The sequence below is a fragment of the Tenrec ecaudatus genome, chromosome 4 (assembly GCF_050624435.1).
Source record: "Tenrec ecaudatus isolate mTenEca1 chromosome 4, mTenEca1.hap1, whole genome shotgun sequence".
In the NCBI taxonomy this organism is placed as follows: domain Eukaryota; kingdom Metazoa; phylum Chordata; class Mammalia; order Afrosoricida; family Tenrecidae; genus Tenrec; species Tenrec ecaudatus.
Window position 1 is genome coordinate 81,266,856 of NC_134533.1, and position 23,941 is coordinate 81,290,796.

The following is a 23,941-nucleotide window of genomic DNA, read 5'->3' on the forward strand; positions in this document are numbered from 1 at the left end:
AGTTTTTGTGTTACCTGAGTAGAGTGGTTATTTGTTTGGCTTTAAAAACAAGACAAGACAAAAAACAAGTAACAGTTAACCCAAAGCACTAATGACCATGCAAATCGAAGCCTCTGAGAGCCGGAGACCAGAAGAAAGAAGATGGTGCTTTGAGAACCACTGCTGACCCTTCTGATTGAGATCATGGCAGACGGTCCTGGACAAAGAAGCAGAAAATTGGTACAAAATTCAAAATCACGAAAAGGACCCTGCCTGCTGGCATGATAGAGACTCATGGTAACCCTGTAACTATTGGCCTTCAGGCATCCTTCATGCCTGGAAATGAACTCACATTTGATTCAACTTTCACCCCAAAAGACAGGCCTATAAAGTGAACAGTAATACCAGAGAGATTCACCATCCCCTGGAGAAGTCAAAGGGCAGTATTTGCCCAAATATGAAGTTCAAAGGGTAGGAAAGGATTGGAAGGGAAGTGGTAAACACAGAGAATAAGTGGAAAGAATATTACATTGTGGGAATTGCAATTAATATTACCAAAAACGTCTAAGAATTTTTGAATGGGAAAAAACATTTTGCCCTGAAAACTTTCACCCAAATGATAATCAAGAAGTCAAAGAAAGAAATAAAAAGGTCCAAACAGACCCATGGACACAGGGGGAAGGGCAAGACAAACACAGAAGCAAATACAACTGTAACCCAGGGCCACCAAGGAAGGCTGCACCCACAAGAAGCCGAACTAGAAAAGCAAGCACACCCCCACCCTCACTCCCACCCCACAGAGCCACACCCTGAATTCAAATTTCTGGCCTCTGAATTGTGAAAAAAGAAATTTCTATTTTTAAAGACACTCACACAAACAATGGGTTCTGGGCCGACCTCTCTACTGTGCTTGTTGGACCCACGCGACATTTTGTGAACCTCTATTTCATTATCTAAAACAAGGAGTTCCATTTTCTTCACTTTTAACAACTTTCACAAGGCAATTGAATTTTAAAATACATCAAACACACTGAAAAAATACTAAAATGATGTCATAATACGAGGTGTAGCGTAACAGATACATGATATCAGTCCAAATGAAACAATGTGTATGCAGAGAACTAATAACCTACCGGTAACAAATTTTGGGCTAAAATATACTGACAAGTTTTATGAGGAAGACATTTTATGCAGCAATTTGAAATCTGCTTCGATTCCTTCTCTTGGTCAAACAAATGTCAAGATATCAGACTTGATGCATTCTGTCGCTGTTGCTTTTCCCCATTACTAGGGCAACGTTGCTGAGGGTTAGGTGAAGTTCAAGCTGCTGATCATGGGGGTGTGACTTATTTCCATACATTAACATTTAATTCTTCCAGAACCTTTCTATGGATCTTCTCTCTTGTTTTCTTAAAGTTGCTTTCAAATACTAATCTATTTTGCAAGTTAGCTTAGGTTTCCCTCTGATAAGTAAAAATGAAGGCCATCACAATATCAATAGCTAGTCAGAAAACACATATTTTGCTCCCAGATGTCATTCATATTTTTCATGCTGGCCTGTGGCATTCTGTGATGATTGATGACATAGCAGCCAGTTTTGGTATTCACTAGCTTTGTAGCCGTGGACATGTCTTAACTTCTTTGAACCAAAACTTGCTCATGTGTAAAACAGGTAACATAAAACTTGCTGTTAAAATATAAGATAACCACGGGATGTATGTGAATGGAAATACACACACACACACACACACACACACACACACACTATAATACAACAAACCCAAGCTCATTGCCATTGAGTGGATTCTGATTCAGAAGACAGACCTGTAGTGACCTATATATAGTACAGAGTAAAATTGCTCCCATAGTTCTACAAGGAAAAGGAGTCCTGGTGTTGGTGTTGGGTAAAAGTTGGACTTCTAACCACAAGGTCAGTGGTTCAAACCCTACAGTCTGATTTTAGGAGAAAGATGAAGCTAGTTAGCTCATCAAGATTTACAACCTCTGAAACCATGTATAAGGTCGCTATCAGTCAGAATCGACTTGATGTCAGTGGCTAAGTATCTTTATGGAAGAAAACTGCCCCGTCTTTTCCTAAGGAGTAGCTGGTGGGCTACTTTTGGGTTAGCAACCAAACACTTTGGGTTAGCAACCAAACCTTTGGGTTAGCAACCAAACACTTTAATCACTGCACCACTAAGAGGGCTACATATACTCTAGGTAGAGAAATATTCCCTATATGATGAATAGCATTCTTCTTGTGAAAAAAATAGACAATATTGAATAAAGAAATATTTTAAACTTTAGAAACATGAAATTTTAGATTCAATTTTTAGACTTCCTATTATGCAGCTAAAATGAGTGATCAAGAGCCAAGTTAGTTAACCTTCTATTAGGGGCCAGAGGAGCTCCCTCAAATGAATTATCAAAATGCTGAGTGTATGTTGAATCATTATCTATATTGAGGGTATTAATATATAAACTTTCTTAAGAGATTCTTTCTCTCTAAAAGGTGACATCCTTAAAGGTAGGAGCTAAATTGTAGAGAGGCAATATATCATAATGGGAAGAGAATACTCATTATTGTGTAAATCACTTTCTGAGCACTTGAGTTCCTAATCACAATTCAAACCAATGCACACTGACATGCTATATGTTTTCTGAGGCTATACTTCTTAGTAGGAGAGGCCAGCCTCACCTTTTCTCCCAGAGTGGTTGGGGTTTGACCTTAAAGTAGGTATGTAACTTCTATAGGCCAATAAAATATAAATATAATAATTGCCACCTTCAGTTCTAAATTTGAAATCATTTCATGATTCACAAACATCGAAATTGAGACTGGGTTATATTTTGCGCTTGAATGACTAGAATATGAGAAAGATTTAAATCCCTACCTGGAAAATATTGAGATTTGTAGTAGCCTATCCTAATTTGCAAAACTACTTGTAAAATGTTAATTTCCACATTGGTGGGAAACTAATACCAAGGGAAATATGACTGGGAATTCTTCCCTGACTAGGACAGAGGGAGTCTGGAAAGCCAGTATTCCATGGTTAGGAAGAGTATCACTCTGGTAAGTTGGAGGTATAGTCCAAGTACATTTTCCTGCGTTAACTATCTTTTCCACAGATTTCCCCCTTAAAGCTGTGCAGCCTTAAAGTGACACATGGTTGATTCTGTCTCCCTATAGGAACAGACATTCCTATTTGCTGGATCTCTTCCCACCCTGGCATCCAACCCCTCCCATACTGTCCCCCAGTAGCAGATGGCCATAGCAGGACTTTATGCCCTGAACCTATATTCAAAATGTTTGCCATAAGCCTGAGATTTTGGTTTGGCCACATTAATTTGGTAATTAAATTTGCCTTGACACCTTTCAATGGATAGAAAATAACCATGTCACCCCTGTGACTCTTTTGAATTTAATATGTAAAACAAAAGGGAGAAATGTGGGAAACTAACAAATGTCATTCCCACAGAGTCTCCCCTCACTGCTATGCTGCCTTAAAGTGAGCACATGGTTGACTCTGTCTCCCTGTAGAAGCAGACTTTCCCTGATTATCTCCTCCCACCGAGGCACCCATCCCCCTCACTACCTTCCCCCATGCAGGTATAGGTTTTCCTCACCTGTGAGTTCAGGGACTTTACTGTGACTACCACCCACCTTGTGAGGCATGTAACTACTGAATATGCATGCCTTATATCTACCTACAAATAATCCCCAAACAATAAACACACTCTCTCCCACGCTGGCTCTTTCCCCTGTCCTCTCTCTCCTCTCCCCCTCTCCTCCTTCCCAGCTCCATCTCCCCTGCCATTCCCACCTTCCATAGCCCCATGTGATCACCAAGTGGGGCTGAGGTGAGCATGCTACTATGAAATGTGTCTGACTCCTTCATTTCACTCTCCCTTCTATCTCTCTTATTCTCTATGACTTTACTATCACCTTTACTTATTATTGCTGTACAATTGCACCTGCTGGGCCTGTGATGATTTGTTAGGGGCTGGCTCCCCTGACACACATAGAGTATCTTCCATATGGCAAATGTTAGAGTGATCAGGGAAAGCATGGTCCTCATCTTTTAGCAGATCATGTATGTGTGTGTAAACACTCATGCAGACATACATAAACAAGTGGGAGGTCCAAGTTTACATATTAGAAGAAAAGTTTGAGGTGATGAAGGGAACGGGACAGCTAACTCAGAGGACTAGGGGCATTCCATAAAACCTCTCAGAGGAAGAAACACGGGAGTTGGGTTTTGAACAATGAATGAGTTGGTCATGAATAAGAGCTGTAAAAGTCTCCAATAAAACGATTAAAAAATTTAAAAGTTGATCATGAAATAAGATAAATGACAAGGGGCAGTTTGAAGATCAATGTACCTGATAGCTAATCTTTAATTAAATGCAAAGTGTCATTCTTTTCCAATGTTTAATTTTTAATGATCTTAGAGAGATCATGTATTTTGAACTTTAAAACAAGTAAGAAATGTAGACATTCTATATAATGCCTATGGGTATTTTCATAATGTACAAATATTAAGTATATAATTTCTTTTCTCCAAATTACAGATGACTTGAAAATTCAAAATTGCACCAGGCTTATTGAGGTAAATGGAAAAGACATAAGCTTTTAAACCCACTAGTTCTAACAATTCTCAAATATTACAGTTTTTCCTACTGTGCATCTCTGTGTGGCTCGATAGAATTCTGGGATATTAATTTATTTCTTTTCTTGATGTTTTCTGTTTTCCTTTCTCCCAAGTAAACCAGATGGTTCATGGAGGGGGAAAAGGTTGAAATAAGAAGCAGCTGCAAAGACTTCCCACTTTTGTTTCCCAAAGCCTGAACCTTAGAAGAAATTAGAGACTGTGTGGAGGTGGTAAAGAGAGAGCAGAATTCTTCCCACAGAGACAGACTGCCATGGTGAAGGGAAAGATGAAGAGGCTCCCATGTGCTTGCCCACCCAGAAGAGAATCCCTAAGTCTGAGTTAGGAGAACAGAGGAAAGATTATTCATTGATGGTGGAGCACATTTAAAGAGATAGGACCTTAAGGAGCCTCCCTTCAAACTGACTAACATAATGAAAGATACGCAAATTGAATTCTGCAATAAAAGTCCAAAGAGAATGCTTCAGGAATTGTTTGACTTCATCTCTCAAGATATTGCCAGGACTCTTTCTCCCGTATTTGTCTGTACTGCTATGCATTGTGTTGACTGCGTCTACAGCAGGATGCTCTTATGATTCTAAAATAGCTTCCAGTAACAATTACAAGATCCATGAAATATCCATGAAAACAGTGAAATTTTGTTTTATAATTGTAAGTAAGAGTCATGCAATTCATGGTGCACTAGATAGCCTGTTTATATACCAGGGACAGTAGGATGGGTTGATAGGTCTAAGTCCATAAGGATCCATCTCAGAAGTTCACAGACACATTAAATTCCATCAAAGCACATTTATTATGTGAGGGAATGTACATTTCTAAGCTAAAATCAGGAGACAGCTTTGAAAGGAAGGGATGAGTAAATGTAAATGGGCAAGTAGCACAATGTTTGCTATATTGGAAAGATATTAAAAAAAAACCAGAGAGATTGAAAGAGAAAACTCAGAAAAACAACGGATGCTGTTGATAATTGTAGAGATATTTATATGCTGTGGGTTTTCTTGCCTTTGTGTAAGGACACCCAATTCTCGATATATTTCTGGAGATGGCTGAAGTGTTTGAAAAGACAGAAGAAATAAGAAGGTTATTCTGTGCACAGTTGAGCTACAGTTCTATCGATTCTATTTAGTTCTATCAGTTCATATTTTCTCAACTGAAAGCAACAAGGTCTTCAACTTTAGCAACAGTTCTCAAGACCTGGAATCCAGTGGTCATATATGATTGCTGGGCCTTTACCCGGATCACTACTCCCTAAACCTCTTGTTCTCACTGGATCTCAAGATCCAGTACTGCTATCATAATTCTGAATTCTCTGGGTACCACTGAATCAGGGCTTTCCTTACAAAACAACCTTAACCAAAAGCCATGGGTCATAAGTACTCACCCCCAAAACTGGGGGTGGAAGCCTTTTGCCATTTTAGCGTAAATGCTTACTTTGTGATTTTGCCCCAAGATTGAATCTCATATCTACCATTTGAGTAGCATTAGATACGCTCATAATAACCAGGTCATATAAAAGACACGAGGGTAAGATTATCACAATGTGTGCACACAGAGGAAAATGCACTGGCCATTTTAGGTCACTCAGATGATGTGTGCGCACTGAGGTCCAGAATAGGAACTGAGAGAGACACTGGTTACTACTCTGCTCAGAGAGGGTGATTCCGAAAGAGATGGGAGCTAATGCAGCTGGGAGAAAGGGAAACGTGAAGAAGGCATGAGTCGTGCCCGATCCTGAGACCTTGACGCTTACACCAAAAGAACAATTAGATGAAGAACACTCCCCAGCCCTGAAATGTGGACAAAATAGTTTTAACAAATTTTCTCTCTGGCATATTGTCCCAATGATTAAATCTACAACACACTTTCCCAACCATTAAAAACAACAAAAGCCTGCTAGTTTCCATATCAGAAAATTTTCTAGACAGCAGGCACAAAAATCCATACACCTGTCACTAGCCATTCTTTTTTTCTGCCACATTTTATTTCTGGGAGTTGGAATATAGAAATAGGTTACTATAAAGGAGACTGCGTGTGTAAGTTTAAAGTATTAAGGTTTATTGCTACCTGTCACCACTTTTCTCTTGAGAGCTTGCTTTATGACCTTATCTCAGTGGTGAGAGACCTGATGAGAATGTAGAAAAGGTGAAGACTTTGAGCAAGCCAACATTTATTTGGAGAACAGTCTGTAGTAGAATGAGCCTAGGACAAAGCCTACCCAAAAACTCCTGCATAATGATAGCTAAATACAATTTCAAGATTCATTTGTCTAAGGTCATCTCTTGGCTAGTTCTCATGCTTTATTTGAACTAGTCTGGCTGTAAAGATTTACAGGAGCAGTCATGTCGTCATAAGGAAGAGGTAGTGTCTGAACCATAGGACAGTCACCTATACAGGAGCGGGCTGCTGTTAGTTCTTTCCCTAGCTCGTGTTCTCTTGGAACTCGGCAGGAAGTGTCATGTTTTCAAGGCATCTTCCCCTACATGACAGAAACGCACCTGGAAGCTCTCCTTTTGTCACTCACTCACAGCTTCAATGCACACCGAGACTGCCTTTTGGGGAAAGCATGCTGATTGGCTCAGTTGTAGATTGTTTAGAAAAGGGATCCATTGAGAGAAATACTTTTATTTTAAAGCAAAATTGTGTGCTAAAAGAAAACATTTTAAGGAGATACCAACGCATCAGAAGCAAATGGAAACAAAGTGAAACACTATTGAATTTTGTGGCCATAACAAAGGAGGAGGAAAGACAGACAGCGCTGCAAACAGCAGTGAGGTTGGAACAGAAGCAATGGTGGCCAACCCAAGGGTGAAATCTATTAATACAATCAACACATTTAACAAATACACTGACAATTGAGCATATATACATTTTGGAATTCATTGAAGCAGCTAATCTTACCATTCGTCCTAAAGATAGGCATATACATAACACACAAAATCAGGAACATGGGTTTGCTACTTGACGTCACATTAAAATAATTACCTGAAATTATAGCAATAAAGATATCTCACAAATAGAAGGGAGTAGATCAATGTGTATACTTTTACTTGTACATGCAAGTGTGAGCTGCTGCATGCCTTGTGGGGCACAAATCGGCATGTTTTCAACTATTAGCCAAAAAAGACAGGTCCAATGCTCTTCTCCAAAAGGTCACGGTCATCGGCACCTGCCAGAGCTGTCCTACACATGGGACAGCCAGGAGTTTGACAGATTCCATCGCAACCAGCCACCAAAAGAGAGGGTGTAGTAAAATGTTGTAGACTGTTCACAGTTTCTATTCTTTCTATTTTTCACAGCAGTTCTATGAAGTGGATATTAGAATGTCATTTGAGAAAAGTGAGGCTTTAATAAATTGAACAGCTGGTTCAATGTCACATGGTTAATATCTGAATGTGGATTAAGAAGTTCTATCTGAATTCAATGACTGATTCATTCCAGTGATTATATAAACCTACATTTTTTTCTCTATAAACTTCCAAGTAACACTAGCCCAAACAAATAAATCCCTGATCAAAATACATGCCTGTCACATAAATATATTTGTTTATGTTTAAATGCAAACTTATGTTTGAGTTGTAAGTACACAGCTAAATATGCACTTGTGTGAAGTATGCATTTGTGTGCCTGTATTTAAAACATACCATATATGCTCAAGTATAAGCCGACCTGAATATCAGTGGAGGCACCTAATTTTACCACAAAAACTGCATTAAAAATGTGCTGAAAAAACTTGGCTTATTCGCAAGTATATATGGTAGTTAAAATACACACTGTTATTTTTAATACATTTTGGACTTAATTTAAAAGCTAACCTATTAAGATATTTAAATTTACCCAGAATAAGATTTTGTTAGTGTTGACTATAGAAAATCCAAGTTCCCCCCAATTGCTTGGATGGACTAAGGCCTTTGATTCCTGTTACTATCAACTAAAAGTAGCCAAAGCAATCCAGAGGCAACTGAGAATTCAGAAACTCACAAACATTATTTGAACTAATTGATCTCTAATTCCATTTTAAATTGGGGATTTTTACAAAAATCAATGATACCAAAGAAAAGAATTGGCCTAAATGAGTCAGACACTGAAGCTTTTCCAATTATGTACTTTGATAACTGGATGAAGCTCGGGAGTCTATCAGTGAGGGTTCAAGTGGAAGCATGCCTTACTCGGCAGTACCCAGATTCTGCTTCAAACTCTCCAGGTTAGCCACCTTCCACCCCAAACCGGCCACTCTCTTCACATGTAGGAATGTAGAGGATGAAATAAAACAGTAGCTTCTTTATGTTTTATAAACCCATTGGTTTTGGCACGAGTGAAGTAATAGTTTCCAAATCAGTGATTTATATGTAGGCAGGTAGCTGAGTTTGTTTTTTAAATGCAAGAACCTATCCTGGCTTGGTCAGACAGCACATTCAAATAGTCCAACATGATTTTACATTCTTCAGCCGTCAGGAAAGCAGTCCTTTTGTCTTTTGGTTTTGGGTAGTGGGCAGTTGTCTGTGGCCAGTTTAACATAGGAGGTAAATTGGGGTCATGCATACTAGTCAGGGTTACGATGGCCTGGTGACCCTATTATCCATGCTGGACCAAATGCCTTCTCTTAAGATACATTATGTCAGGGGTACATAACCCTGTTCATGTCACACTTAGGTAAAGAATAAATAACCTAGAAGCATGCGCTCTGTCCCGCTACCTTTGCTAGTGTCGTAATTGTCCAGGCGTCAGAACAGCACGAGCCCTCACAGGTGACCATGGCTGAGAAGTTTGGATGATATCGTGTTAACAAGAGAAATCTATTGGATCATAGCCTCAGCATCCTCTCTCCCATTCTCTCTGGTAGTCTCTCATCTTGCAGGCAAGACAGTGGATCTGTTCTCCTATAATTCTCAACACATTTCAGCCGGCTCCCCTCCATGATGAGTGGTACTATGCAGCTCGTCTCTGTCTTAATGGTAGACCCCTCTGTCCCCTGCACCTTGATATCTTTACCTGACAGTGCCATCAAAGTGATCCTTTTAAAACAAAAATGTGATACTGACATGTACTTACCTACAATTCTTCCAATGCTCTCTGCTACCCTTAGGATAAAGTCAAATTCCTCAGCATGCTTTCCCGGGCATCCGAGTTTCTCTCAGACCGGTCACTTTGAATTACTTTCTGTTTCTTGAGTATGCTATTCTTCGCCACCCCCCTGCCCCCCGCCATTTGCCTTGAGCATTTGCACATGCTTCCAGTTTACAATGCTTCACATCTACTCACTTTTCTATGGTTCATGCCTTCATGTATTTCACAAAGCACTTGAAGTCTGTACCTCAGAGAAGTACTTTGTTCTGGGCCAAGTATCCACAATACCCTGTTCTACTTCTGGGGTTGTGCCTATTTACTTCTCAGTGTGCTTCATCACACAGACATCCTTATGAAACAAGGATTGTTCCTATGTTTATGTGTAGTATATGTTTGACAGATGTGAGGGCCTAGATATTGGTGGGATTCACCACATGTGACTAATGGTCAGTTCATTGGATGATACTGATGTACGCAAAGCCATCAAACTTGACCTCAAATTGTTCTATAGATTACCTTTTTATTATTTTTATGTCATCATGGCAAGAATAAGTTGATGAAATGCCTTTCCTCAAGGAATTAAAAGATCAACAGAAGTGACACTTTTTATTCATTATATAATGCAATATGCCTTCCACTTAAGAAGGGACAATATTCTCCTCAAGCAGGGAATGTACGGAAATGTTTTTGGAGGAAATGATACCAGAGTTTAATTTGGAAAGGAGTCTAGCTCTGAAGCAAAGAGAGTAGGTTCTAGCATGCATTGGATCCTGGTTTCATGCAGTACTAACACTGGGAGTTGGCAACATTTGCCTCACAAGGAGGTTACGAAGTGTGATTGGCTTATTATTAAATTATTGTACATAAGGAAATTTATGTAAATTTTACATAACTTCTAATACATAGACATGAAATAAAGAAATAATATTGAAGCATAACAGCTTGGTCCATGGAAGCAATAATAAAGGAAATTTAAAAAATAATATATTGTATAAATCTATGTCCAAACCTTTTGAGAGTTTTAAAAGGAAAGCTGCCACCTTGTAGACGAAAGGATGCCTGACATCCACTCGCCACGGTCTTTTAAAATGACCTCGGATGCATGCAGAGGTCATGCCCAGTGAAAAGGGAAGACAGGAAGAGAAGTGACGAGTTTCAACTGTGGCGCTGGCGAAGAATATTCAATATCCTGCAGACTGCCGAAGGCACGAACAGAGCGGGCTGAAAAGACATCCAGCCAGAGTGCTCCTCAGAGGAAGACTAGTGACCTCAACACATCACTTTGGACATGCTGTCAAGGCAGAAGCCAAATCATGAGAAACAAACATCGTGTTTGGTTAAGTACAGGACCAGCGAAAATGAAGAAGAGCTTCAATAAGACAGACAGACTGACACATGAGTGTCCACAAAGGACTTACACATCCTGCATCCTAGGGGTGATGAAGGAATGGTCAACATCTCACTCTGTTCTGCATACGATTGCCATGAGACAGCCTGACACATGGGTGTGCACAAAGGACTTACACATCCTAGGGATTATGGAGATGATGCAGGAAGACTGCTAACAGTTAGAGCCAACTCAAAAGCAACTAACTAAAAATAATAATAGCATCTATCAAAGCAACTGGTGGGGGGGAGTGTTAATGGTCAGAAAGACGCAATTGTCAGAGGGATAGAAGTTGTTCATGGACGTGGAAGCTATATTTTTTAGCAAGCTTTCTCAGTGATTCTTTTAAACACCCCTATAAGAACTACCATATTAACCCAAAGGGACTTTAAAGTAGTACCACCTATGTACACTATTATAAACTTTTATATTGGCTAATTTTCATCCACAGAGGATCCATATGAGGTAAGTACAAATACTTTATTTTCATTTTCACATGTGGGAACTAAGGCACACAGAGGTTAAATTATGTTGCTAGGGTCATTGAATCAAGAAGTGGTCAAGGCGGGATTCAAATCCAGGCGACATCACAGGTCTTCCATTTTCCATACTCGCAGTGGTAAAACTCAGGTCCAATCCATGCGTATATGACATATTCACCAAGCATTTACTACATCGAAGATCGCATCATAGAAAAACCGAATCTTGAAGCTACTATAGAGTTACTCAGGCCATATACAAGGAGTAGCAGAAAATCTGTGCGAAATCCAATTTCCTTTTAGCCCCATTTTTCTATACCACTTAGAAGCCCCCTTGTATTTAGGGGAAAACAAGACCAAGTTTTGAACAAAGCAAGCAATAGTAACCCTTTCATGTGCTGGTCCGCGCGGCCAACGATGGCAGAGCTGCGCAACCATTCCCTCGGGCTGCCAGAACAAGCGACCAGAATGTTGTGGCTTTAAGCAACAGAAATGTGCATTTCACAGTTCCGGGGGCCAGAGCTCAAAATCAAGGTGTCTTCAGGGCTGCACTCCCTGCAGAGGCTCAAGTCCGGAGAATGCGTCCATGCTCCTTTCAGAGTCAGTAGTTTCAGAGTCCTCGTCTCTGTCTTTGCCCTCTCCTAGTTGTATCCTCTCTCCACCCACCTATGTCGCTCTGTCTCTTACAAGGACACTTGACATTACATGTAATAGTCACCTGGTTTAACTTAATTGCATGTGCAACATTGTTTCCAAAAAGGCGACATTCACAGGCACTAGGACTTGGACATATTCTTCGGGGGTAGGACACCATTGAATCCATTACCCTATGTAAGGGGCAGGGGGAAGCCGTAGACATTGGTACTAATTTAAAGGTGATAGGCAGGGGACATTTTTGAGCAGTTATTTAAGCAATGTGAAGACTAAGTCACATGAAAATCCAAGGAAGGAGTTTCCCAGTCAGAGTGAATAGAACATATAAAACTATCAGCAGGGGAAAGCTTGGCTTTTCTGAGGGATAGTAAGATAGTCAATGTGGTTGGTGCAACCCATACAAGGAGTTGATTATTGCTATTGTTAGGCGCACTGAGTTCGTGGTGAGTGTCTAATGTTAGGGCAATAAGCAGAGGTGAAAATCTATATGGCCTTATAGATTATGATCACAAGTGTGAAATTTTTTCAAGTATAATCCCCACCTTTTGAAAAATAAGTGGGTACTATCTAGCTTATGTCTTGAAAAATGTTACTCAGAATACCGAGAAAAAACCATATAGAAAAGGTGGAAGTTATGTATAGGGACTCAGACACAGGAGGAGATCAGTTTTGACTTCCTGTAAGCAGAATAAGTAGTAATGTGTGATTGGTTTTGCAATTTTAAATTACCATCAGTAAGACTTGCTCATGCATGCTAAGGGGAAAAAGGAATCAAGCAAGTTTCCTGGATTTTTTAGCCTAAAAATTATTATTCAGTATAATATGAAAAATGATTGAAATGATTAAGACAAGGACTCCTAGCGTAAAGGCTGCTTTGACCCTGAAGGGGAAGCATGGAGGGAACTCGTGAGTTACATGAGGAGGATCTTAAGCTTAGGATGCCTACTGGATATTCAAGCAGAGACAGCCTAGTGGACACTTTTGGAACTCTGGGGAGAAGTCATGGCTTCACGGTGTCATTGGGTGACAGCTGAAGCTTAAAGCTCCTCGTCCGCATGAGATCCCCTAAGGAAGTGAGCAGAGGTGGTTAGGAGGTCAGGGCAGTCACTGGGTTTCAGAGAAGGTCAAACAAAGACTAAGAAGGTAGCCAAGGAGGCGGTGAAGGAGTAGGAGGCTGTCTTGCTCTGAACGCCTACCAATGAACATCTTTGGGGCAGCAGGGAGTGACAGCTGTATCAAATGTTATCATGAAGCCAGACAGCACTGAGGTACATGCCTGGACTTAGCAAGATCCTGTGGATGACTTTGATAGGAAGGATTTTAGGTGTACCCCTGAGATGAAACCATGAAAAATAGGTTAAAATAAGAAAATGGAGCTAATGAAAATAGCAAACGTAAAGAAAACCTCCAATTCTCACAACTGGACTGATGGACAACACCATGGTAAATGGAGAAGAGTTTGAAGTTGTCAAGAATTTCATCTGGCTTGGAGCTAAGACCAATACTGAGGGAAGCAGTAGTCAGGAGATCCAATGACACATGGAACTGGACACATCGGCGCCACAAGGTTTCTTTAAAGTCTTGAAAAGCAAGAATGTTACCTTGAGCTCTAAGGCGCACCAGGCTGAAACCATGGTATTTTCAATTGCCTCATCTGCATGTGAGTAAGGAAGAGCATGAAAGAACCAATACACTTGAGTTGTCATGCTAGAGGAGAATCTCCAGATTCGTGAGAAAACCGTGAACTTAAAAGAGAACAAACTAATCCATCTTGGCAGAAGCCCAGCCGACTCTCTTTAGAAGCACAGATGGTGAGAGCGTCTCACAAGCTTTGGATGTGTTATCAAGAGAGACAGGCCCTGGAGCAGAAAACCACGCTTAGAAAAATAGAGGGACAATGACAAAAAGACGATGACTCCCCAGACAAGATGGATGGACTCAGTGGCTGTGCCATTGGGCTCAAACCTAAGAACTCCTGTGAGGATGGCTGAGGACAAGGCGCTGCCTTTGTTAGTTGTGCACAGGGTCCCTGTGAGTTGGCACTGACTTGATGGCGCCTAACAATTAAAATAGAACATTGTCAAAGATTTTTTTGGTAAAGCAGAGTAGAAAAATGAGGCAATTGTAAGAGAAAAACATCTGGCCAAAGGAAAGCTCTTTTCTCCCCTAATGAGAGATGTGACATTATGTTTGCGTTATTTATCCAGGAAGGGAGAGAAAGAGAGGGAAGACGAGGGAGAGATGGCATGACCTCCTGAGAGAGAGAAGCAGCAGGAGGCTAACTGTAGTCAAAATCCTGAAATGCACAAGCGGATGTGGAGTTCCTTGTGCGGGGGCATATGCTAGCGGACTTGCTGGAAGGGCAGCGAGGAGATTTCCATTTGACTGCTGGGTTTCATCCAGGACACCAGGAGGAAGGGCAACAGCTGAGTGTGAGGATGTGGGAGGGACATTTGAGAATTTTGGGAGACAAAATAAGAAACGTTTATTCCAGAGAAGAAGAAAATGTGTTTTCTATAGAAGCATATAAGGACTTCCTGGAAGTTTTGAGAGTTGCGTGAAAGGAATGGTTTTAAATTTAAAGAGGACGGGTGTTGCACCAGCCGTGTTTCGCTGCTCAGGATCTGACACGGGGTGCGTCGAAAGGTGCGGAGTTAACCAGAGCTAGAGTTTGGCTAGGCGAGCCTAAAGAGGGGGTGAGTAGTAGAAAACCATGAAGAATGGACGTGAGAGAGAGGGTCTGAATGATGGTTGAAGGCGCTGGGTAATGAAGAAGAGCGAAAACATGGGACAAATGATAAAAATCAATGACGGAGGTTCCCAGGAGCTTGGTGAATTTGGGGACTGGGAGTACTAATTTAATGATACGGAGGGGAAGCAGCTGCTGTTTAGATAATCTGATTGTTTGATATAGACAGGCGGGCTGATAGCAACAAGGTCCAGAGTTGGCTCAGGAAGTACAGCACAGGAAGGGAGAGAAGTGGGCGGACCCACTCAAGATCAGGTACCAAGCAAGCATCGAACACTGACTAGAACCCACAAGGGTATGACTCCGACCCCACACTTGCATTAGCTTCTCACTGGTTTTCAGCAATAAAAGCAGTGGACCTAAATTGGGTTCTACTCAAGATGATGATGAAGTGCCAGCAAGAGTGAACAAAGCCCGCTCCGTGGGCACGGGTTCCGTGCTACCAGGCAGCCCCGTGCTTAGGATTTTGTTTAAGTTGCTTGGCTGCCACCAGTTTGAGATTCTTTGTGCTTTTTCAACAAGAGCTCCCATCCTCACTTTGCACTGTGCTCACAACTTGTGTCCCAGTCCTGGAGAGAGTGTTAGTGATTGCCAAGAAGAAATAGGTTCTTTTCTTCTCATTTGTGCTAATTTCCCATAAGCCTCACGTCTCCATTTAGCATGTCATTAAAATTTTATCAGAGTTCATAATGGATGTTTAAAAGAAACCATCTGTCGAACACTTAACTTTCAATGTAAATGTCCTTTTAAAACCCCACACACTCAATAAAAATCAGGCTGAAATTGAGAATTTCCTTAACTCAGAAAACCCAATCATCAGTAAACTGAAAAAGGAGACACAAATTTGAACGCAGATCTTGGGTCTTACTTCATCCTTGAATGATAGCTTAGAATATTTCTACTCCTTACTATATGAGTATGTCATTATAGCAAATGTAGAATATATTTCTAAACAAAAAGAGAACCTAAAACCTACCCTTGGTTTTAAAATTAAACTACTTTTAACATCTGGGTCCAGTCTTCCAGACTTTATGTAAGTAAAAAAACATGTACACCGTATATAAAAGGAGTTTTATTTATGCTGATTGGATCATAAATTGAATAATGGCTTACAATTTGAATCGCTATTTGATGGACTCGCAATCCTTACACGTCTTTTTCGAATGAGGACTTGACTGTGATTATTTGATTCACATGCAGGGAAGTGGTTAGGGTTCTAGTACATGGACACATAACAATGTACTATTCAACACCAGCCCTTCCAGCGTCACCATTAGAAGCAATACCGGTACGAACATCCCTACAGACGCATGTGTGCGCCTTTGTTCATTCCAGTTAGCAGGATTTGGGGGTCCAAAAGTACGCTATTTTAAAGGTTTAGGAGCTGCATTTTCAAGTTGCTCTTTTAGAGGTGTGCCAGCAACTACACCCACTATTGGCAAGAACAGCAACACTCCCTCCAAAGCACAGCCAATTGGATAGACAAAACCCATCGATGCCTGATGCTTTCCTCTAGAAATAAGGTTGAACAGGTGTTCATATGCCTGGTGGCCTTTTCCTTTTTGATGAATCTCTTATTAATGCTTTTGGTCATATTTTTCTTATTCTTTTGTGAGCGACTGTGTATTCAAGCTGTGTTGCTCGTTGTCTTCCTAACGTGTCAAATGCCTCTGCCAAGGCCCTAGGAGTTAAACTAAAAATTTTAAGCTTGATTTACAGAACTGTTCATATGCATATAAAGGCTACACAATAAAAGCAAAGACTAAAGAAGAACAGATGCATTTGAATTATGGTGTTGGCTAGCAATATTGAATATACCAGGGATTGCCAGACGAATGATCGAATCTATCTTTCAAAGCGTGGTTCACGTGTTCTTTAGAAGCAAGGATGGCAAGACTAAGTCTCACATACTTTGGACACATGATTGGGAGGAGCCTGTCCCTGAAGAAGGACATGGTATTTGTTCGAGCAGTGGTTCGCAACCTTCCTCAGGCCGCAACCCTTTAATACGGTTCCTCATGTGGTGGTGACTCCCCAGCCATCAAATTATTCTCGTTGCTACTTCGTAACTGTAATTTTGCTACTGTTAGGAATCGGACAACCTCTGTGAAAGGGCCGTTGGACCCCCAAAGGGGAGGCGACCCACAGGCTGAGAACCGCTGTGTTAGAGGGTCACTGAGAAAGAGGAAGCCCCTCAATGCGATAAACTGACCCAGTGGCTGCAACAGTGAGGCCGAGCATGGCACAATTCTGAGGATGGCTCAGGACCAGCTAGTGTTTCATGCTATTGCACCTACACACACGGTCGCCATGGGTCACAACTAAATGGATGGCACCAAACCGCAACAACAGAGTTCCTGTATTTTTCCCTGTGCAACTGCTTAAAATCCATTGTTAAAAATATATATAAATAAAAGCGAGTATGGAAGCTGTAATCATGATTAATCATTAATATCACTCAAATGAGAATATTTTGTAAAATATTTCAAAATTGCACAACAATAATACAGACATAAGATAAAAATTCTAGATATGTTCACTGAACATTTCTTTCTGATCAATTTGCTCCAAATATTGGCAATGAAATTCACATACTGAACATTCAAGTCTGCTTGTCACCGGGCTCCCAATTGCAAACATGTCATTAATATTCTCCTTGTGATTCCTGTGGGAAACTTGCAGGTTCTAATACACAATTGCATAATTTCACGACAACCCATTAGGATGCAGAATACTGAGCGTAAAATTGAAGCTTTGAATTTGTAAGTCTCTCTTACCCTCTCCAATGTAATTTCTTCAAATTCATATTCAATTTCTGTTCCATTGACCTGTAAAGCAGTAAAATGAGAGAATCAGAAAAAATGGAATATATATATTGAGAGAAAATAGCAGCATTCTTTGAAAAGATTGGAGTGGTAAAATTTTCATTCTAGCTGAGAATAAACCACACTTTCTAGATATTTGTATCTTCATCAAAATGAAATACCTCCAAACCATGAGAAATAAGACTCCAGAAAAGATAATGAGGGATTATTGTTTCCATTAGAATTGGGTGATTTAGGAAAGATTGGGGGATTCAGAAGGGACAATTTAAAGTACACACTAAATGTACAAAGATTAAGATATCCAGGTCATTCCTGTAGTGACAAGAATAACTCCTGGACATTTGAAATAACATATTCTGAATGGAAGTTAAAAGGTAACCTTAAAACAAACAAACACAAAACAAAACTGTGGTAAAGGGCAGCACAACTTTTTCCAGAAATTAAAAAATGATGCAGCAGTAGAGTATCAACAATGGCTGTGTTTAATTAGAAATGTCTTTTCATTGGCACACACTTAGGGCATTCGTCCCTTTTATCTTTCTGATAAATTTTGTGGGGAACTCTGGATTGTGTGGCTATGCTCGTGTACTTCAGCTGCAGTAAGAAAGGAGTGAAGTAGGACATGTTGAAATTCCTAGTGGGAGACCATGTTAACCATCCAACCAATTCCCGAAGTCACTTGAACTGACAGATACAAATCCATTTTAAATATAGTCAGGTAACCCATTAACATATGCCTGGATTTTCAACAAATGTCTGTATACACGTATAAAGAGTTACTTTAAAATAATCTAACACACTCAATTCCTATTCTCATCTATAAAGGAGCCCTTGAGGAGTAGTGAATCATGTGTTGGTTGCTAACCCCAAGATTAGCAGTTCAAATCCACCACCAGCTCCGTGAGAGAAATATGAGGCTTTCTATTCTGTGAAGAGTTATTTTCTCAGAAGCTCGCTGGGACAGTTATAGCCTGTCTTAAAGGGTTGCTTTGAGTTGGAATCAACTGGATGGCAGTGAGTGTTTGCAGTCTTACCATACAGAATTGCAAGCAAAGTCTCTGGGAAAGAAAATTTTTAAATTTTCCTTTTTTTTTTTCTTTTTATGTATCTCAGTGACATCATTTATCATTTAGGATTAAAGACAGAATGAATCATTTACAAGTATGAAATCATGTTGTTGTTGTTTTTTAATAAAGTTCCAACTTCAATTTAGTTTCCCTCTTTAGAAACATCTTACTAGTGCTGGCAGATGGAGAGCCGTGCAGAAACAGGACTGCCAAAGAGGGTCTGCCAAGAAAGAATTGTTGGGGGAAGGGAGGTGGAGGTGGAAAATGAATGATTGGCAGAACCAGGTAATTAATTTATCTATCTGACTTAGAAGCACAGCCATTTGTGGATATTTCCCCATAGGAGTGGTATGTAATATCGTGGTGTCGAATGAAAACATAATTACAAACAGAAGGATTAATGCTAAATCCCATAAACCATCCACTGTTAGTCCAAGTATGATAGTGACTGTAGACTTATGTGTCTGCCAGACACTATAGAGCATATTTTCTTGGTTTTGTGTTTTTTTCCTAATTATGCAAGGTAATTGGTGAATCACGTTTCACTGCATTACTATATTATCAAACAGCCCTGGATTTTCATGTGATTTTCTGGGCTTCAGTAACAAAGCCTCATAGACAAGGACGTGATGATATCAGGACCCTTTTGCAGGCTCATGGGAGTTTTTGTACACGTGTTAAAATAAACGCAAAGCTCTGCACGATTTTCTTTAACTTCCTTAGTTGCACGAGAGCTGATGGAAAAGGAAGAATGCGTTGCTGCGATGTGTTCTCATTCTCTCCGTTTGGCCACAGGAAGCTTTCTTTGCTTTGCCCCAGTGCTTCTCTGGAGGAAAGCCCCTCACTTCATACGCCCACAGCCTGCAGACCAAGGAAGGAGAGAGGGGGAAGACAAAGAAAAAAACAACCTTGGAGAGGCACACGGGCCTCTGATCATAAACATCCAAGGGTTCAGGGTCAAAGAAATGCTGTTAAGCGACTTTTAAAAGAGGAGTGACACCCAGAAAGTCCTAGCTGATGTCAATGTAAGGAGCTCTGGGGACCCCGTGAGTAAAGCACTCAGTCTAGCCAGGCCGGTGTTCTGAGCCACCAGGGGCTCCATGGGAGACACATAGGGTGCTCTGCTTCTCTACAGATGACAGACAGCCTGGGAGACTGCGTGAGTTAGAATCGGGTCAACTGGAGAAAAATGCTGTGTGTGTGTGTCTGTGTGTGTCTGTGTGTATGTGTGTGTGAGTGTGTTATATGTGTGCGCATGTGTGCGCGTGTGTGTATGTGTGTATGTATGTGTGTGTGTGTTTGTGTGCGCGTGTGTGTATGTGCGTGTATGTTTGTGTATGTGTGTGTGTGTGTTCTCCGCTATTTTACCATCACTTTGTTCTATCTAAAGCTCTCGGACAACCTTCCTTGGAAAGGACTTCGGGTCATCAACTAATAGCACCTCTATTTTATTTAGAGGAGAAGTTCACTGAGTGGGAAAGGGCTAAGAATTCACTCTGGCCATAATTTTGTAAACCCCTCTCAGCAAAGCAGAGACTGAGTTCTGGGCTCCCAGTATCCCTTGAGGTGCTGACAGGCAAGCTACTGTGGTCCGAACTGGCCTTCCTCGTCTCACTCTGCGCCCACTTAGCTTCCCAGAGCATGCCAGCTGGCTCATAAAGTGATCTTCCTGGAAAGCCCGGCAAGCGCTCCGCCTGCGATGGAGCCCAGGCTCCCGATGGGTTGGGGCTGGGAGCGCTGCACAGCGAGCCTCCTGCTCATCTTGCAATAACCCTGACTGTGACTCGCAGGCTCATTCCCACCTTGGTGAATGGAAAAGTGAACATTGTCCTTTATAAAAATAGAACTGGAGGGCTGATAAGGTAGAATGGACTTCCAAGATTAAAAAAAATATATCTGTTTTTCTTTGAATACTTGCTTTATTATTTGGAACCTAATGGCTCAGTGGTGACAGCTGGTAGGTTTCTATGGTGGCCAGAAAATCAAATGGATGTCACACATTGTCCTGCTCTGTTCTGGGCATGTAGCCTACCTGGCATCATATGGCACTTTAGTTCAGAGAGTGACCCATACAAAGCCTACTCAAATTCAAAGTTGGTATTTAGTTCTAATTTCATGGACTTTGAATGCTTTACATGTTTTATTCTCTCAAACACAGTCTTTAGCTAATTCCATGGCTTTTTTTCTTTCAGTAACCAGCTGCCTAGATGATGAGATAATTGGATTTTAAGATATATTTTTATCTCCAGAAAAGGGATTTTTCATGAATAACACACGGGATCTAGTCCATGTGTACACGTTCATTATTTGGAATCCTACAGGCCGATTCCTCTTAAATGCTGCTGATGTTGGCCACATTTGTAACTTCATTAAACTAAGAAAGAAAGCATATTTAACTCTGAGGTGACTGCATTTTTAACCGCCTTCATATGGCACACTGTGGAAAGGACTGGAACAGAGATGTCAAAACTTTGCCTTCTCTTTAGAATAAACACAGCTCAACCCAATGAATGATTACTGAGCATTCAGGATGCACCTAGCACTGACAGGGGCTAAGACAATGAAGGATATAAGAAAAATACAATCCTTAAAGATGTGCCAAGTACAAAAAACTAATCAGACACTAGAGCAATGTAATATATCCAAAATATAAAATATAGAGGTTAACTAGCTTCACAGCCCCACTGTGGCCTGGAATCTTTGTAAATCTATTTACTGTTTGTTGTGTATGAGTCTGTAGACTCAATGCCTTACGGCAAAACTATGATAAATTATGGACCAATTCTTCCCCATATGTTAAGTAATTACGACACAGTATACAAGGCATGCCTTTGACATATACAGCTGTGTTGTCTGGGGAGCCGTGTGATGAGCATGGCTTGAAGTTTTCAACTTCCTCTTGCCATGCACATGTCAAGGCAGGGCCCGTGCAACTCTGCTTTTGTTAACCTGCATCGGATTCCTCACGACTTTGCACATAGACACACAATGTCTACATTGACCAGTAAACAGGCGAGCCAATGAGTTAATCAATGAGATTGGGTGGGTGGGTAAAACTTGCTGTTGTCTAAGACGCTGCTTTTTAATGAGGATGCAATCCCACTGATGCAGGCCTTTGGGAAATGCCACCTGTATATCCTCTCCTGAGGGCTCAGCTCTTCTCAGAAACCCTCTGCCCCATCTCCCACCATGACCGGATGCTCGAGGAAGTCCCCAGGAACGCAGGCAGGCCAGCAAGCCCACACTTTTCTCCATTCCTCTCCGTAGTCATTTGCCAACCTGTATCCATCCCTCCAATTGGGGGTCTTTTTCAGCATGCCTCGGGGTCCTTCACACCTAAATCTCCTCTGTGAACGTTCTCTTATGCTCAGTAAGCTCACCCATGAGTTCTGGAGTAAACAGTGATGCAGACTTCAAGCTCTGGTTCCGATAGTCGGTGTGACTCGGAGAACGCCATCACCCGGTGCTAACTCTAATGCCAGCAAGGACCGTAGCTCCTCGGCAGCACTGGCTCTCCTCGCAGGCTGCTCTCTTTCAAACTCCTTTGCTGTGACTGATACTGATCACAGTATTTACCCTCAGGTAGTACATGTGAGCATTGGGTTATACAATTTGCCTTAAATTACTTGATTTGCACCGATCCCAATAGATTTAAGGATGTGTAGTGGTTGTCCTACATCATTATCTCCTTTGATCTTATTTCATGAAATTGACAAATTATTACATGTCTTAACTGACCAGCACAGAGTAGGTACTCAATAGAAGAGCTTTTATTATCAGTTTCGGGTAACAAAACTATAAGAACCACTATGTAAATTCATGAAATACTGTTTGCCAATGGTCCCCCAATATAAAATATAATCAAATAAGCCAACACACATGCTTTCTTCTAGAAAATCCAATAAGATTTTCTAAACTCAATATTTTCCCTTGCACCCAAAGAGACTCTTCTTTATATTTAGATATCATCTTAGTTTTCTCTCCCAAATCATGAGGTCACTGTGGACTTCCTCCAGAATGTAACCTTGGCTAAACTTTCTCCCAGGCTTCTGCAGACCCATTTTGCTCTTAACAAAGTGTCCCTGTGTTGGAATACTTGCCCGGTGTCCACAATGGTGTTGCTCCTCAGTTACCTGGCACTCACTTCCATAAGGTTGCTATCACGGCACCTTCAAACTCCCCGTTTCCACGAGGGCATCGATTCTATGTCAGGTTATGCTTCTTTGTACTCTTGCAGCTTTTAGTAGCATGCCTTCTTTAAAACAGGTCTCCAGAAAAATCTTTAGCGCTAAGGCTCATGTGAACTTGGAAAAATGAACAGTTATCATTTAACTCTTCTCCATTTCCAGGTAAGTATAGGTATTTCTTTAACCACTGCAGTTTCTTCCTCTGAACAAAGGCTTGAATTACTGCCTTCATTTTAGGACTATTTTTCATGATATACTGGTAATCGCTTATTTAAATTCTGGATAAATGAATTTAAACCTTCATCTAACTCTTACAGCACCCCCACTATGACTTAGATGACAAGATAAGCCCTGAAGATATGAAGACGGATGAGGTAGGGTGCCTGGCCTCAATTCTCAGTTTAGGAGAGGAAGAGAAGTAAATGGGAACATATCACAAAATGATAGAATGTCTAGAGTGTGCCAGTGACAAAGAGGAGGCAAGAGAAAGAGGTGGGGGTGGGGTGGCGGGAAGAAGGAAACCCAGCAAAGTCTTCAAAGAGGAGGCTGCATGGACTGGATGCGCTCATGCACAGGTATTCGCCAGCCAAGCAGGGAGAGAAACAGGCCTCTCGGGGCTATGCGAGTAACATTAATCAACGAAAAACAAAAGCCCTTCAATGCCACAGAGTCAATTCCAATTCACAGTGACCTTATAGAACAGGGTAGAACTGCCCCTGTGGGTTTCTGAGACTGACAGGAGAGGAAAGCCTCATCTTTCCTCATCTTTCTCCCACAGAGCAGCGGGTAGTTTCAAACTGTTGACTCTGAGGTCAGCAGTCCAATGTACAACCACTATGCCACCAGGTCTATAAGACTCTCTACTGAAGAGAACATTTAT

General features: G+C 41.0%; 1 protein-coding gene across 11 annotated transcripts in view; it reads right to left on the minus strand.

The window, feature by feature from the left end:
- DLG2 (discs large MAGUK scaffold protein 2) overlaps positions 1 to 23,941 on the minus strand; it is a 2,300,776-nt gene that overhangs the window by 684,957 nt on the left and 1,591,878 nt on the right. For all 11 annotated transcript variants that reach the window (XM_075548681.1, XM_075548686.1, XM_075548690.1 and 8 more), the window contains one exon: positions 17,760 to 17,810. In XM_075548681.1, the coding sequence (XP_075404796.1) occupies positions 17,760 to 17,810 (51 nt within the window). The remainder of the gene's footprint in view (positions 1 to 17,759; positions 17,811 to 23,941) is intronic.